Source organism: Podarcis muralis, chromosome 8 (assembly GCF_964188315.1).
Source record: "Podarcis muralis chromosome 8, rPodMur119.hap1.1, whole genome shotgun sequence".
NCBI lineage: Eukaryota > Metazoa > Chordata > Lepidosauria > Squamata > Lacertidae > Podarcis > Podarcis muralis.
Window position 1 is genome coordinate 89,239,000 of NC_135662.1, and position 16,902 is coordinate 89,255,901.

Below are 16,902 nucleotides of genomic sequence, written 5' to 3' on the forward strand. Positions count from 1 at the left end.
ACATTCACACAAAACAATACAAATCGGCACAGTAAGCTCAGTCAGCAAAATAATAAATTTTACACTTGTGGAATCTCCTCCTGTCCCTATAATAAAAACGAGTGGCTCTGTATCTACTCACATCCCCATCAAAGGACTGGAGGAATATACTGATTTTCAGCTGGTGCCATGGGAACCAGCTCCTAGGGGCCAAGGTCCCTTCGTCCCCCCATAAAATATTAGAGGAGGCCAGCTCCCCCCAGTTGATGGGCATTGCCATTCAAATGCTGAGTGTACCACACCATGTGATCAATTATGTGAGGCAGGGCTTACCTGGCCCCCCAATATTATATTCAAGTTGGCTCCCTGGGCTAGTGCTGAAAACTACAGTGCCCATACCAGCTGTACTTCAAGGATGGAAGTACCTTCCCCAGTTAGGATGTCAGCACTAAGACGACTTTGGACTTCAGTTAGGGTTGAAGCAACATAAAGGGCCTGCCAGCACATCTTAACACGAGGCCAGGAGAGACACTTCTTCAGATAACTAGATCCTAATTCATTCAGGGCTTTGTACAAAAGCACTAAAACCTTGAATTAAGCTCAGCAACATGTTGTCAGCCAATGCAAACTCTTCAGGACTATGGTTCCAAGCAGCTGAACCAGCCAACAATTTGGCAGATGCATTTTGCAGCAGCTGCAGCCTCTAAGCAATAAGAACCAAAGAAAAGTCCTGCTGGAATAGGTCAGTGACCCAACCAGTCCTGCATCCTGTTTCACAGTGGCCAACCAGATGCCTATGGGAAGCACACAAGCAGGACATGATCCAGCAAGTGCATGGCCTCACCTGGCTCAGAAGAGAGTGAGGAATAAAGGTGGGGGTCGTCCACATACTGATGTCGCTGCAATCAAATCCCCTAATCAACATGTCCAGTGCCTTCATATAGTGGGGAACAAGATGGAGCACTCAGGGCCCCACAGCATTGGTGCCATGCAGGTGAACTGCAGGACCTCCCTGGATAGGGTTCCACAGGTAGGACTGGAGCCATCATATCACTGCATTTACAGGTTCCAACCCCTGAGGATACCATGGTAAATGGCATCAAAAACTGCTGAGAGCAAGGAAAATTTACAACCTTGCCCTGTCCTCCTGATATTGGTTAATCAGGCTGACCAAAACTGGGCCTGAAATAGATATACATAATTTGCTTCTCCCAAGGGAGTCTGAAGCTCGATGGCTACCACCTCAAGTACCTTGCCACAAAAGGGGATATTTATGAGTGGGTGGTAGTTGTCACATACTTCTGGGTCCAGGAAGGACTTCATGAGGGGCTGTACCACCATCTCCTTCGAGGCAGAAGGAACTATCCCCTGCCATATTTACCGCCTCCTGGACCCACCTAGTAAATCCTGCTATCTCTCAGAAGCCATGGTGTGCAAGAGTTTGAGGCTTTTTACAATCAAGTAGTGTAAAGGTAAAGGTAAGGTAAAGGATGCCTAGACGGTTAAGTCCAGTCGAATTCAACTATGGGGTGTGGCACTAATCTCTGCTCTCAGGCCAAGGGAGCCAGCGTTTGTCCACAGACAGCTTTCCGGATCATGTGGCCAGCATGACTAAACCGCTTCTGGCGCAACGGAACACCGTGACAGAAGCCAGAGTGCACAGAAACACCGCTTACCTTCCCACCCCAGCAGTACCTATTTATCTACTTGCGCTGGTATGCATTTGAACTGCTAGGTTGGCAGGAGCTGGGACAGAGCAAGGGGAGCTCACCCCGTCATGTGGATTCAAACTGCCAACCTTGCGATCAGCAAGCCCAAGAGGTTTGGTGGTTTAGACCACAGCACCCCCTGGCGCCCCTTTACTAAGCAGTGTACAAGTTTTAAGAAATAAAGAGTTGATTGCCCACATAGAATATCAAGAGTTGATTGCTACATAGAATATCAAGTTTTAGAACCTAGCTCACAAATCTTAACTCACTGTTTTCTGTTGCACAGTGGTGCTGAGTAAGTGCAATAAGTGGTGTGCTGCAAGATGCTTCTCCATTCCACATCACATTGTGAGCTGCCAGGTCACCCATATCATGCTATCCCCATATCTCAGGTTCTCAAGCAAACTCAGGTATCTTGTAGGATACCTATTGGTGGAAATCTCAACATGGCAGCGAATGATTATTATTTTTTCATTCTTCAGGTTGTTGTTACAAATCCAGAATAAGAAATCTAAACTCTCATGTCATTCAATCTCACTGTAGTGCCACACAAAACCTATGTGGTGACCAAGCACCCAGTGAAGGGTGCTAGGAGAGAGCTCACACCAGGTTTTAACCGACTGATACAATAGAAAATAACATCCTTCTGGCCTCTCTAGAGGAGCTGGGGGCGCTGTTATATAGTGGTTCCACTCCATCCTCCTGGGCCGTGTCCAGAAAGTGGTGGTGGGGGATAACTGTTCAGACCCCTAGGCCCTCACTTGTGGGGTGCCTCAGGGTTCCGTCCTCTCCCCCATGCTTTTTAACATCTATATGAAGCCGCTGGGAGAGATCATCAGGGGGTTTGGGCTGGGTGTCCATCAACATGCGGATGATACCCAGCTCTACCTCTCTTTTAAGTCAGAACCAGTGAAGGCGGTGAAGGTCCTGTGTGTGTGCCTGGAGGCGGTTGGAGGATGGATGGCGGCTAATGGATTGAGGTTGAATCCTGACAAGACAGAAGTACTGTTCTTGGGGATCAGGGGGCCGGCTGGTGTGGAGGACTCCCTGGTCCTGAATGGGGTAACTGTGTCCCTGAAGGACCAGGTGCACAGCCTGGGAGTCATTTTGGACTCACAGCTGTCCATGGAGGTGCAGGTCAATTCTGTGTCCAGGGCAGCTGTCTACCAGCTCCACCTGGTATGCAGGATGAGACCCTATCTGCCCACGGACTGTCTCGCCAGAGTGGTGCATGCTCTAGTTATCTCCCACTTGGACTACTGCAATGCACTCTACGTGGGTCTACCTTGAAGGTGACCTGGAAACTACAACTAATCCAGAATGCGGCAGCTAGACTGGCGACTGGGAGCGGCCGCCAAGACCATACGATGTAGGTCCTGAATGACCTACATTGGCTCCCAGTATGTTTCTGAGCACCATTCAAAGTGTTGGTGCTGACCTAAATGGCCTCGGCCCAGTATACCTGAAGGAGCATCTCCACCCCCATTGTTCTGCCCAGACACAGGTCCAGCTCCGAGGGCCTTCTGGCAGTTCCCTCACTGCAAGAAGCAAAGCTACAGGGAACCAGGCAGAAGGCCTTCTCGGTAGTGGCACCCGTCCTGTGGAACGCCTTCCCATCAGATGTCAAAGACATAAACAACTACCTGACATTTAGAAGACATCTGAAGGCAGCCCTATTTAGGGAAGTTTTTAACATGTGACATTTCAATGTATTTTTAATCTTTTTTGGAAGCTGGGGTATAAATAATAAAATGTTGTTGTTGTTGTTGTTCTGCCAGCTACTGATGTAAGTAAACGATTAGGCAACAAATATGCTCAAGGACGTGAAAAGATTGACAATCTTTCATCTAACCTGTGCACCACACTGTGACTTTTCATAACTAAAGGAACAGGCATTGTGTATAGCATCTACCACAGCACTGGGCTTCAGCTGATGGGTTACTGCCTAATTCCAGGTGGGTCACAACAGGACCACTGCCACCATGCAAATACATGATAAAATATTAAGAAATGAGTCCCCTAATACATGTTTCGGTCTGAAAAGATTAGAGATACTTGCACTGTTCACCTGGAAGGCACCACATTGACCGTCCCTTTTGTAAATTATAGCATTTTACGATTCCTTGGACATTTTTTAAATGGACACAACTGTAACAATGTATTGAATGAGGCAATACACAGAACTGGGGGAAACCACAGATACTTCCATGCTCTGCTACAGTATTAAGCCTCAACGTTGCTCTCAACGTTTAATTTAACAAAAGTTCCAGGTGGTCTTTGATAGGCAGCTTCTTGGTTTGACGATTATTTGATGCCACCATATTTCAAGATTAACTATGACCACTTGTTTATATTCCTTCAAGCTGAAACAAGATTTGACTACAGAGCTAGTAGAATGTGCATATATGAAGCAGACAATCTTCAGAGCAAAACAATGACCAGCACTTTTGAATGAAAGGAGTGAAAATGAACATTAGCACATCAAAGGCACTCTTCTGTAAAAAAATGGCACAGCATACACTTTAATCTTTTTGACAATCTATTCATGAACTGAACTGAATTCCATTTCCAACACAAATGAGAATGCACAGCACAAGGACATCTTTGCCAACAATAAAATAAACGCCATGCAGAGATCTGGTGCTGCAGTCTTTCAACTACTCAAACAAATTGGCAATCATTTTAAACTAAAAATACAGTGTCAGAAATTTCAGTTTTCATAATAAAAAAATAGTTGCTGGTTATACACCAAAATAGTTGCTGGTTATATATAATGTTTGAAGCTGCACTGTTTCTTATGCAGGGCCCCCAATTCAAGGAATCAAGGGGTCAGAAGAAAGCTTTCCTCTCTTGTTTTATGCGTGCCTAATGTTATCATGGGACGCGGGGGGCGCTATGGTCTAAACTACTGAGCCTAGGGCTTGCCAATTGAAAGGCCGGTGGTTTGAATCCCTGCGACGGGGTGAGCTCCCGTTACTCGGTCCCTGCTCCTGCCAACCTAGCAGTTTGAAAGCACAAAGTGCAAGTAGATAAATAGGTACCGCTCTGGCAGGAAGGTAAACGGCGTTTCCGTGTGCTGTTCTGGTTCACCAGAAGCGGCTTAGTCATGCTGGCCACATGACCCGGAAGCTGTACGCCGGCTCCCTCGGCTAATAAAGTGAGATGAGCGCTGCAACCCCAGAGTCGGTCACGACTGGACCTATCGGTCGGGTCCCTTTACCCTTTAATGTTATCAATGCTAATTAGCACTTCTATATCATAGGTGCTGGATGCACCCAACCCTACAAACCCAGCCAGATGGGCAGGATATAAATTTAAAAATTATTATATAATTATTACATTTAAGATCTTATTGGTGGGAAAGCGCATCAATGCTCGACAGAGACAAAAGTGTGGTGAGGAATGCTGGTAAGGAGGCATGGAGACAGTAGGTGGTGATGGTGTGGACTCTGGATCCAAAGCAGGGTTAGATTTTTACTTTTTATGGGGGGAGGAGCGGCAGCCCATTGAATCACAGAATGGTTTGCCTCTTGCGGACAAATGGCAGGCTTGGGCTGCGCTGCTATTTTCAGGATCCAAGATGCAGCGAGAAGGTGAAGGAGCCTGCCTTCCGATGCCTGGGAGAGGAGTGCTGTGCTGGCACGAAGCAAAACACATACACATAGGGGACAAATGATCATTGCAGCAAGGAAGAAGCCTTGCAATGTGCCACATCCATGAGGGATGATTCTACCTGACATCTGCATAACCCTGATTTCCCTGCCTCTTTCCCCTCCCGAACGCGGGAGGAGGTTGCTCTTTCGCCTGCGCTGGAGAGGCTCTCGCTGCCCTTCTCCCTCCGAATAACCTTCCCCATGGAAGCAGTTCCTTTCTCTCTCAGCGTTTCCCTTTCTGCTTCTCTCTCTCTTGTTATCCGACGCCTGTGAGAGGAGCAGTGGTGGGGCCGCAATGGGGAGCACTTGCATGGGGGCACCTGCTTTGCGCCCCCTCGAAAGCCCACGGCCCCTCTGGCACCCCCCACGCTATACCCCTGGTATTACTGCCAGGAAAGTACATTATAAAAGTGTGTTGTGGGTCTTAAAATGCTGAAGAAGACTGGGCTAAAGTCTTCATTTAAAACCACATATCAAACACCAATAGTTTCAAAGAGCTATATCTAAAAAAGGAAAACTTCTCAAAATGAAAATTCTATGTTCAATTAACCCCATTGTTCAAATACAGATTCAACAACAGGACTAGAAAGTACATTGGGGAAGCAATCCTATGATTGAAGCCAGAGTAAAGCATGCTGGTGTAAATTTAGCCAGCATCAAGTTACCAACAGAGCCAAACTCTGTTTAGCAGTGAGGCTGCTGCTGTTCTTGTGTACCCGTTGTCAAAATATCACAGGCCATAGATTATTTAAGAGCCATAGGCCTAGGTAAAGAGGAATGTTTTTGCCTGGTACCTAAAGACATGTAATGATGGTGCCAGGCGAGTCTCTCTGGGAAGAGCGTTCCACAATCATGGAGCCACCACAGAAAAGGCATGTTCTCTTGTTGCCACCCTCCACACTTTTCGGGGACAGTCACAAGGGAGGAGATCAAGGCAGGCGCATGACAGACTATGTCAATATGCCCCAACTGGGCCAAAGGCTAAATATCAGGTGACTGCTGACGGAGTCATCCCAAGTCCAGCAGAGGGAAAACAATCCTTTAAAATAGTGTTTGTTTGAGTTACACTACCCTTCTTGCTGGCTTCATTTATGCCAGGTTACATGACCAAGTTGAGGGGTCTTAGGATCCATCCTAACTTCACCTTCTCTGGTGGAGCCCAACAACGGCTGGAGGGCACCATGTTGTAGAAGGCTGGCCAAGCTTCTATGCATAAACAGTTAATTTTTAAACTCCTGTGTAAATTTGTGATGGCCATAATCACAACATATCTGTATTTATATTTGGGGCATTGTTAAAATTTGTTATTGCTGTTTTTATACATTAATTTTCATTTTTATCTTTTATTATACTGTCATACTGAAATTTTGTACTGCTATACTGACACAATTTGTATGTTTATTAATTTGCTATGTTTTCTGTTTTTTTCCTCCCTCGTATTGTGGGTTGCTTTGAATGCAAGTGTTTATGGGTGAGTGACATATACAATCTAATCTCAATGGAATTGAATTGATACGGAAAATTATTTATTTTTGACTGTTATGCTGAATTGGCAATTCTTCTATTTGGTTATTTTTGGGCAGGGAAGAAACTTTCTTCATAGGAAAGTCATGCACAATCGCTGCCCTAGAAATGTCTTGAGATGAAAAACACTTGCTTGGTGGGGGAAAGCCTGCTTGGGGCCGTGGTTCTGGGAGGACTGAGGATACTCTCTCTCCCCCCCCCCCCCCGATTTTTGGTATACACAATTCTTTGTGTATATGCAGAACCCTTGGAACTGAACCCTTGCATAAGATTTGATTGTACTGTATATACAGGGGGGAAATACTAATAATGTAGATTTGAAAATAACCAATTCTCCAATCCTAGTAGGAACCAGAGCTACCTTCTGACAATAATCTCATACTAGAAGAATACCTGGATAAGGAAATATTTTAAATTTTAGTGATGTTGTCAAGTCTCCTTTATCAGTATTGACAGTTCTCTCAGGTATTGACACAGCACTGTATTTTTTAAAAAATGTACATGGTGTAACTGGCAGATCCACATTAGAACTACAGTGAATATGCGATGTTCTTTGCTTCAACAACATTGCTTTGTGTATGGAAGGGGAAGCAGGAGGTGAGAAAGAATACTAATACCAAAAAATTGTTTTAAACTTGTACAAATTGTTGGCATTGAAGTCCTATTCAACAATTGGAAAATTACTACATGTCTTTTATAGGGCAAAGAACACATTAAGAGTTCATTAATTAAACAGTGCTTGTGGAACAGATGGAATGGCTATCTGGGTTCTAATTACTGTAAGTTGTACAGAGGTTTGCAGTCCTTAATGAGCTCAATAAAATGAATGATTACACATCAATCACAATTAGAGATACCTATAAGATGGGTTGAATAATCATTGTAATATGTCAAGCATGGTAAAACAAAGAACAACAGGCAACGCAAAACATAATTAAGAATAAATAGTCCATCCCAACCTCTGGGGGAAAAGTGACGTATTTGCACAACTTCTTACCATTCATGTAAAGTCAAGGGGTGGTATTCAATTTTTTAAAACTCAGAGTACACTCATTAAAACAAACAAGCCTAACATAAGCATGCCCATTAATTTCAATGGTTCTAGTATGAGCAAGACTGATAATATAGCTCTACATTATCTCCTTCAAAAGAACAGGCAGCAACTTTTCCCTCCTCAATGCATTTACATAGCTGAGGCACTTCTGGAATTTTGGCATCCCAGGCACTTGCCAAGTCTGTATATGTGGGGTGGACCTGCTTTCCTGGCAAGTGGACGATTACGCCTCTATGACTTCCTCCCCATGGTCTGGATGTCTTGTTAGCCGCAGTGACACCAAGAGTTTGTGCTGTTGCAGTAAAGACTGCCCATTTAAAAAGGTGGTCGGGTATAAGCACACATACCCAGCTGAAAACTTCATTTGTCAAAACTCACTCTTATTAAAGATAGTTTGTGGGAAAGTGGTTTCCAAAGTATTATAATGACATAAATCCACTTCTGCTACTCACAATGGAACAATGCTAGTCAACTATATGTAAATCTCTAATATAACTGTGTGATTTAGATTTTTTTTTTAAATTACACTTTCCTTTTGAGTAAATTTTTCACTTTTCACTTAATCAGATGTACAGTCAAATCTTTCACATTTGGCCAAGAAGTTCACTCTTTACATTTGCAAAGATTTGTGATTAAAGCAGAAGCTTTTTAGCCTGAGGGGTTAAAAGTGTGGGTGTGGAAGTGCGCTTTTGTTAGAAAAATTAGCAATGCTATGAGTCATTGTGCATTAGCGGCAGAATAGTTTTGCATCTTGTATGAACCCAGACACCATATGCCATGCGAGGACCTATTACTTTATTCGGTGCCATTGCTGACAGGCAGACACGTGGATATCCCCAATGGAAAGACTGTCTCTTCTCTGTGGTGAGTACAGGAACCCAGTGATCTGAACACATCAGACATTGTAACTAGCAGCAGGAACAGCTGGTAAGCTCGAAGAAGCAATGGCAATACAGAGCTAGAATGTTAATGAGAATGTGTGAGCTAAACCCCAGCGCAAGCCTCAAAGGAGTGGGCTGGGGGACATTAAAAAACACTTTATTTTATGCAGTTCATGCAGCCCAACATTTGGGATTGTTCTTCCTGAAATCATAAATACTGAATCTGAGTTAAGCATTAGTTCACACAACTAAGAAACTGATAAATATTGTTCAAGAAGCTCAGAATTTGTTCCTGTCATCCTACTGAAAGCATATTAACCTTAACTTCTTTCATTTTCCAAATAAAATAAAATAAAATAAAATGGTACATTCCTGAGTCAGTAAAGCCTTAGCCAAGGCTTAGATTGAAGCAGATGCATGTCTTGCTTGTTTCAACATCACAGTTATAATTACTCAGGCTAGATCAAGTAAACATTTTAATGCAAAAAGCAAACAAAACTCATAACATGGCAATGAAAGGACTAATGCATAGAGAAGTAAATAATGTCTTAAATGCATTGCAATTTTTCACAATTGACTGCATTTTAACACAACAGGATTAGAATGATTAGTCATTTAGCAGTAGCATCAACAATGCCATATATGCTGAAAAGGGTTAAAAAGTCAAACATTTTACATGAATTTCATTCTATCTTAAACATGCATAATCTGGACTTTGGTTTTTGACAAAATGTGAAGACATTTTACCTGACAAGATCCTTGTATGCTTTTTATTATGTTTACTATGCTTTCACTGAAACTCAATGTTTTGAAGGAATGAAAAACTTCATTATTATAAAACCTGAGAAATCTACATTGCCTTTACTCCCAAGAAGGCAAAATAAGATTGCTGCTATAAAGAATACAGTATTAAGAATGCATACTATACAAGCAACCTCATTTCAACACAAGCTGATGCTAGTTTAGTATGGAAAAATTATACGCTCAACCCAAACAATATTTCTCAAACTGTGCACTCATTTTCTCATTTGATACTTTAATTGAACAGTAAATTGGTCAGTGGGTGGTCACTTTTGAACCAGAATGAAAATAAACGTGGACACTATGAAGTATAAGGAAATATGCAGTAAGTATATTAGCAAAGAACACAAAACTATTGTTGTTTTTTAAAGTTTGTTTCTTCACTTAAGCTTTGAAAACTCACATTTAATTGTTCTTATAATAACTCTTACATTAACAAGTACTGGTGCAGGTTTGGGCTACTGTATATGTGTTTCAGCTGAGCTGCAGTAGAGCACTTTCACAAATATTTCTCACACTGAAAAATATATTTCACCTTGGGGATTTTTCATTAATTCAGGAAATTCCCACATTATGAATTAGCTTATTTTGCTATAATGATGTAATCACATAGCCAAATCAGCTGCATACTAAGTGTCCTGACTACATCCTGTTTAGCGTGTGATTATTGACAAGAGTAGAATAGTAAGTGAAACTATACCTAAAAAGAAGACAGCCTAAAAATGAAACAAAATGGCATTGAAACAGCAGCAGATGACAGAAAACGGTGAACATTTACTCAGTTTAGAGTTTTTTTGTAGAAATACGTTTTGATTTAAAAAGTCAGAAAAGGAGAACAGCTAGCAAAACCCTAATTAATATGCTCTCAACAGGAGGGTATCTCTTATGCTGGAACATTCTCTCTGGTAATCTAAATGGAAGGAGAGACAGCTCAATGATAACCATAGTTTGGTGAGGATTGTAAGTGCCAGGGCACCTAGAAAGTTGAAGAGAAGGAACTGAAGAAATTATTGAATAGAAAAGGGCTAATTACTATTTATTCATAATTAAGCTTCCTAGCAAAATATCTGCAAATATTTTCTCCTTGTAAAATAAACATTTGTGGTTTTATCTCAGTATTATGTTAGATTAATGTACATATTTAAATAAAAGGAACAGATATTTTATTCTGCTAATTTGGTTTGATAGTTCAGACTTGTCTAGAAACCATGTGCCCTGGACCACTTGAAGACTGGCTAGCATCTATGAAGATTTTCTTCTCTAACTTAGAGGACTACCCTCAGTTTGACAACCCATCAGCTTGAAACCTCACTTGCTCTGTTTGGATAAGTATGCTGGTGGAACTTTACAGTTGTGTGACCCCAGCATAGGCCAGTAGAATTGTAGTGGCCAGAATAAGAACTGGAGTTCACTGGAGACAGAACTGACCATGCAGAACATCAGGGTATCCAAAAGCTCTGAGAACAAATTCAGAAGCTTGCCGGATTTGCTGGATCAGCTCAGCATGTTCTGCCTCCCTAGTCTCCATTCAGGCAAGCAAGAGGCATGATCAGAGTTCAAGGACACATTCCAGCTAGGCAAAAACTCTCAAAAGAGGATGCAGAGCAGGGCCAGTAACAGGTGTGGCTGGGGAGGGGCTGGGGCCAAAGGTCTGACAGAGAGGCTTGGAGGGCTGCATTTCACCTCTGGGGCTTGAGGTTCCCCATCTCTGCTTTAATCCTTTGCCTCCCATTGTAGTCCCAATCTGGATCCACCCACTCTGGCATTTGCATTTTGGAAGGGAAAAATGTTCCCGATACTTTTCCTAATGCAGATTGCAGGTGTGAAGCCACAATCCAGGTCTGGATTACACTGGAAGAAAAGGGTTAAAGCCCTCTAATTCCCATGTCACCTTCCCAGTCCAGATCAGGAGGCAATCTGCAGCAATTCATGAAATAAATATCTTACGCTTAATCATATATTGCTTTACTCTTGCTTTGCAGGATCATAGCTGGCTCAGCCCCTCCCTGCCCTGTTTCAGTTGTAGACCTTGAAGTCCTGCGCAATGCCAAAATTTGGTGCCCCCCACCTTTCATTCTGCATCACAGTTGGGGTGCCTCCTGAGGCTCCATGCCCAGTGCAACCAAACCTGTTGCGCTTCCCTCAATCTGCCTCTGCCTGTTTCAGGGCTTTGGGTGGGCTTCTGCTAGCAGGTACCCCAAAGAAGCACTCCACCCACCTGCACATTCAACACTGCAGATGGAGGATACCTCTGCCCAATCAACACACTCTTTCCACCCCAAGTCCAGCACAAAGGGCGTCTGGATTGCAAAGGAGTTTCAAGAAAAGAGATTGATATGGCAGGAGAATTACTTGTATGAAACTGAAGTTTCTTTCATAGATCACAAGGTATGTATATATATATACATGAACAAAACAGCACTTCTAAGAGTCTACTAATACAGTTGAACCTATTGGGTGGCTTTCCTCCATATTTTTTTGTTCATCAGTTCTCTTTAAATGAGGGGGCTGCTAATTATTGCGGGAGGGTCAGCACCATTAAAAGTGATTTTTAAAATTCACAGTAAAGATTATGAGAAGCAAACACATAAGAGTGAATGTTTTAAACCTGACTTAGAAGTTCATCTGAGATTTCAAGGTCTAAACCGGAACAGTACCTAAAACAAGTGCAGATAATTTACAGAGGATTTAATTTCCTACCTATTGCAGAGGTATACCAAGGCCTTCTATGAAATGTAATAATCCTTGGCAAATCTACAGGACATACACAGAAAAATCCAATGTTAATACCACCGTAAAAGCTTCACATGTCATTACAGGCTGGAACAGATTACAGCTATTGATTGCTGCCTGGAGAATGTTCTCGCTGTGAGAACGGAAGGCGAGCAGCAGTGACAGACAGCTCAGCTATTGATCTACTCCAGCAGGGAAACTGCACTTCAAAATGAAGGTCAGTATTCCTTTATGCCACCAATTAGACCCACTATAATGTTCATCAGGACACTGCAGAGATTGGTGAGATTGTTACGAACAATTCTGAGTCATATTTTATTTCCAACATGCATAGTTTCTGACAACAACTGACTGAAAACTACAGAAGGCAAATTATACGCCCCCAATGACGGCAGAACTGATAATCTTGGAAGGGAAAAATGCCATGTCCCATAAACTGAATGGGAAAAAGTGACTGCATTTTTTAATATATATATTCAAGACAAAATTATATGAAAGTATAAGGGTGAAATCCAATGCTGATGTTCTGGTTATGGAACAGTTTTTGATCCAGTGGAAACATCTGGAAACAGAAGAGAAGGGGAGGCCATTTTCACCAGTTTTCTCTTTCCCCTACAGCTCTAATTCCATGCCACCTTCCATGTTGCTGTGGAGAGTCCCTCAAGACTCTCCTCAAGACTCTGCAACATTTTTTCAGGTGGTGTAGGGGGACTCAGTGAAAACTGCCTCCGCTTCTCTTATGTTAGCAAAGCAAAAGCAGCTCCACAAGTGGCACCATATTATTGGATGCTTTTTTCTCAAAAGAGACCCTGAGGCATCAATAACAAAAAACATAAAATGTAGCTCAACAATGCATTGTATAATTCATTTTCAGAATCTCTCAATCAATAAGAATCTAGGCATACAAAGGTGTCTCAAGCTCATCTATTTATTTCAAGTATGGAAGAATTGGAAATGCTCAAGGAAACCAACTGGTCCATGTAATGTTTTCTTTCATAATGAACAAAATAATATTCCAGTGCCATTTTAAATACAATTACTGCTTCTCCCTTTGTTATTTATAATACTTTCACCTATCACATATTCAAAAAACCAAACTCAGGTGGTGAGTGTAAACAGGATTGTAGTTAAAATGGGGACACTGAGAAATAAGAGGAAGAAATCAGTATGATTGAGGAGGGAACCCCAAGGCTTTCAGAAACTTGAATGAATAAATTAAAATAAACCTTAAAATACTGCCGGCTAACAAGCAGATTTAGGGGAGCACACCCGGTTCACCCACAATGGGCACTGAGTTGAGAAGGCACTGTAGGGGGCGCCGCAACAATGATGCATGGAAAGCGAGAGGCGGTTTTAGCGTTGCACAGTGCACTGCTGACATGTTAAAAGTCCTCTACTCCCACTAAAACAACCAAGCAAAATCTATTCTCTACCTAGGTAAAAAAAACACAACAACGTTAAAGGAGCCCTGGATGGTTAAGTCCAGTCAAAGGCGACTATGAGGTTGCGGCACTCATCTCGCTTTAAGGCTGAGGGAGCCACTGTTAGTCCACAGACAGCTTTCCGGGTCATGTGGCCAGCATGGCTAAACCACTTCTGGCGTAACGGAACATCGTGACGGAAGCCAGAGCACACAGAAATGCCGTTTACCTTCCTGCTGCAGCGATACCTGTTTATCTACTTGTGCTGGTATACGTTTGAACTGGTAGGTTGGCAGGAGCTGGGACAGAGCAATGGAAGCTCACCCCGTTACAGGGATTCGAGCCGCTGACCTTCCGTTTAGGCCACCGTGCCACCTGCATCCCTACCTATACCTGTACCAGACTGATTATGTGGCACCCATGTCAGTTTCATCTAGGAATAACTGGAGCTGAACAGCCACCCCCAGCCCTCTTCAGATACCTTGTTTAGCTAGGTGCAGACTGATAACTGCCCAGATCAGACAGTTCAAGTAAAGGAAACTTCAAGATAGTCCTGTCCACAGCCTTCTGAGAACATTAGAAGCCCATTCTCTCCTTCAATGAGTAATTTCTAATGGATCTGATGGCATTGCTTGATTCTCCCCTCCCCGCTCTCTCTTTCAAGCTGCCACCATCCACGATGGGCAAGAATCCAGAAGACTGCTGCAGTAGTCCATGAACTTTGTCTATATCTCCAGGCTGCAATAACAGAAAATCACCCAAGCAGTAGCCAGCGGCCATAGATAGTTCAAGTACAAATATTGTCAAGGAGGACTTCAAATTCAACTGGACATTAGAAATTTGTGATCTAAACCTAGCTCACCAGCCATGTACGACAGGTTATTAGGAGGTTGATAATCACCTGGTTTTGCTGCCTAGCTGGGACTGCAAAAACAGACAGGTTATCAAGCATCCTTCAGGCCACAATACGTGACTTAGGGGCTGTGCAACAGGCTGCATGTTGTGCAGGTCTATTTTAGCTATTTTGTAAACAGGCCTAGGTGAGTCAAGCAGGCTAAGAAGAAAGCTTCTAAAATCAGTGTGCCTCGCCAAATGATATATACTGTATTGGCCCAAATATAAGCAGCAATTTCCCCCCCCCAAATTCCGACTGTAAAAAGTTAAAGTGCGGCTTAAATTCGTGACCTTACAAAAATGGACTTTTACGATATCGCTGCTGAAACAGACATATGGTAAAACGGAAAAAAATATTTTATTGCCAATTTAGTGATTATACGGTATCTTTTGTGGGCTTGGAAGATCAAAGGCTTAAATTGGCTCAGTTACAATTCTACCAACCACAGCGATTGAAATTATTCTGGTCACTTTTAGCAAAATAGTCTCTACCATAAAATGAAATCTGCATTGATATTCTGAGAATTCTGAAAGTTCTCTCTCTCTAATATACAAATGCCAATATCCAGGCTGCATTCCCAATATAGAAGGAAAGATGCAGAAGCTGCTCTCCTGACTGGAAAGGGTTGGGGTGGCAGTGAGGTTGGCGGTGCCCTGCATTGCACCCCCACAGCCTGCCCTTGCTACTGCCCTGCCAAGTTTCCGGAAGGAGGCTCTGCTCTCCAAAGGGGCTGATACTGGAAATGTTGCAAAGTGAAATGCATCTTTACATTCTTTATTCATCAGATTAGTTCAAAAATCAAACATGAATAATTCTAAAAATGTTGCTTTTGCTAAACGTAAGAAAAATCCTGTTGTATCGTGTCAAAGGCTCACCTCTTCTAGCCTCCTGTATTCACAATAGTCAACCAGATGCTATGGGGAAGCGACAGCCCTCTCCCCAAGTAATATTCAGAGTGCTATGCAGATTCCCTGCAAGTGATATTCAGAGGATGCTCACCATGGCAAGTAGCTATTGATGATAAAGACTTAATGGTTTCAGCAGAGTCTTTCACAAAACCAAATATTCTTGTAGAAAACTTACCTCAAAGTGAACAGATGTAATTCCCAGTCCTGAACTAGAAACCAAGAAAAGGATACAAGCTCTGATACAGAGTTTTAAGGGACTTCACAGCTCTGCTGGCATTGATGCACGAGGCCCGGATAAGATTTGGTAGCAGTTTTGCAGTCACAATTGCCCCATCAAACAAAGGACCAAAAAATGGCACCTGCCAAAACAAAATGCATTGTATCATTAAATCAGTATCTATCACTGGATGGAAGGCTAAGGGAAGTCAGAGTAGAATTACTGAAATTAATGAATTTAAGTTAGTCGTTTCCATTAATTTCAATGGATCTGAGTAAGACTAACCCTGGAGACAATGTGACATAGTAGTTTTTATCAGCAAATGTGTAAAGTATTCAATTAAAATGTTTATGTATTATCTTTTGGGTACAAGTGTCTGGGTTTGGATGTTTCCTCAACTTGAATACAGATAAATGTATGTGTACACACATGCACATACACACCAGAAGTTTAAAACAGTTTAAAAAATGTCCAATAGCTCACTCCCAATAACTACTCAGTCTAAGCTGTCTATTTGTGGTATCTCCAAAACAACTAGTGTCAAACCAAGGACTGCAACTGGCCACACTTACACTTTGATATAAAATGAAACGTCATGTACAACAAATGCTCTTGAAAAGTGCATTGGTGTAAAGTATAAATAATGGAAGAATGCTTTCAGACTCATTTCATGTGTAAGGCTTTTTTCATATTTTTGTTTGATATGTATTCTGTTGTACCTACGGGACTGCCTCTCCTGGTATGCCCCACGGAGAGCCCCAAGGTCCATAAATAACAACACCCTAGTGGTCCCAGGCCCTAAGGAAGTTAGATTGGCTTCAACCAGAGCCAGGGCCTTTTCAGCACTGGCTCCGGCCTGGTGGAACGCTCTGCCTCATGAGACCAGGGCCCTGCGGGATCTGATTTCTTTCCGAAGGGCCTGTAAGACAAAGTTGTTCCGCCTAGCCTGTGGCTTGGAGTCAGTTGATTCCCTCCCCCTCTTTCTTTTTTCTTTTCCTTTCTCCTCCTGCGATGAGGCTACATTTTAATATTTTAATGTTTCAATATTTTAATGTTGTATTTTAATTTTGTTTTTAAGTTGTATTCGTTCAAGTTGTTTTTATTATTGCTTGTTAGCTGCCCTGAGC

At 42.5% G+C, this 16,902-nt stretch overlaps 1 protein-coding gene and 1 long non-coding RNA gene across 8 annotated transcripts in view; one reads left to right on the forward strand and one right to left on the reverse strand.

Annotated features, from left to right (window-relative positions):
- Positions 1-16,902, reverse strand: part of RALGAPA2 (Ral GTPase activating protein catalytic subunit alpha 2) — a 184,077-nt gene that overhangs the window by 38,874 nt on the left and 128,301 nt on the right. For 5 of the 7 annotated variants that reach the window (XM_077933545.1, XM_077933546.1, XM_077933550.1 and 2 more), the window contains one exon: positions 15,790-15,917. In XM_077933545.1, coding sequence (XP_077789671.1) covers positions 15,790-15,917 — 128 coding nt within the window. Of the gene's footprint in view, positions 1-13,248; positions 15,622-15,733; positions 15,918-16,902 lie in introns of those variants that run through there. The other 2 variants (XM_028738356.2, XM_077933548.1) reach the window with 2 other exon arrangements.
- Positions 11,723-14,524, forward strand: LOC114601197 (uncharacterized). Its single transcript, XR_003707743.2, has 3 exons — positions 11,723-11,989; positions 12,421-12,551; positions 14,420-14,524. It is a non-coding gene; the product is annotated as an uncharacterized LOC114601197 (long non-coding RNA).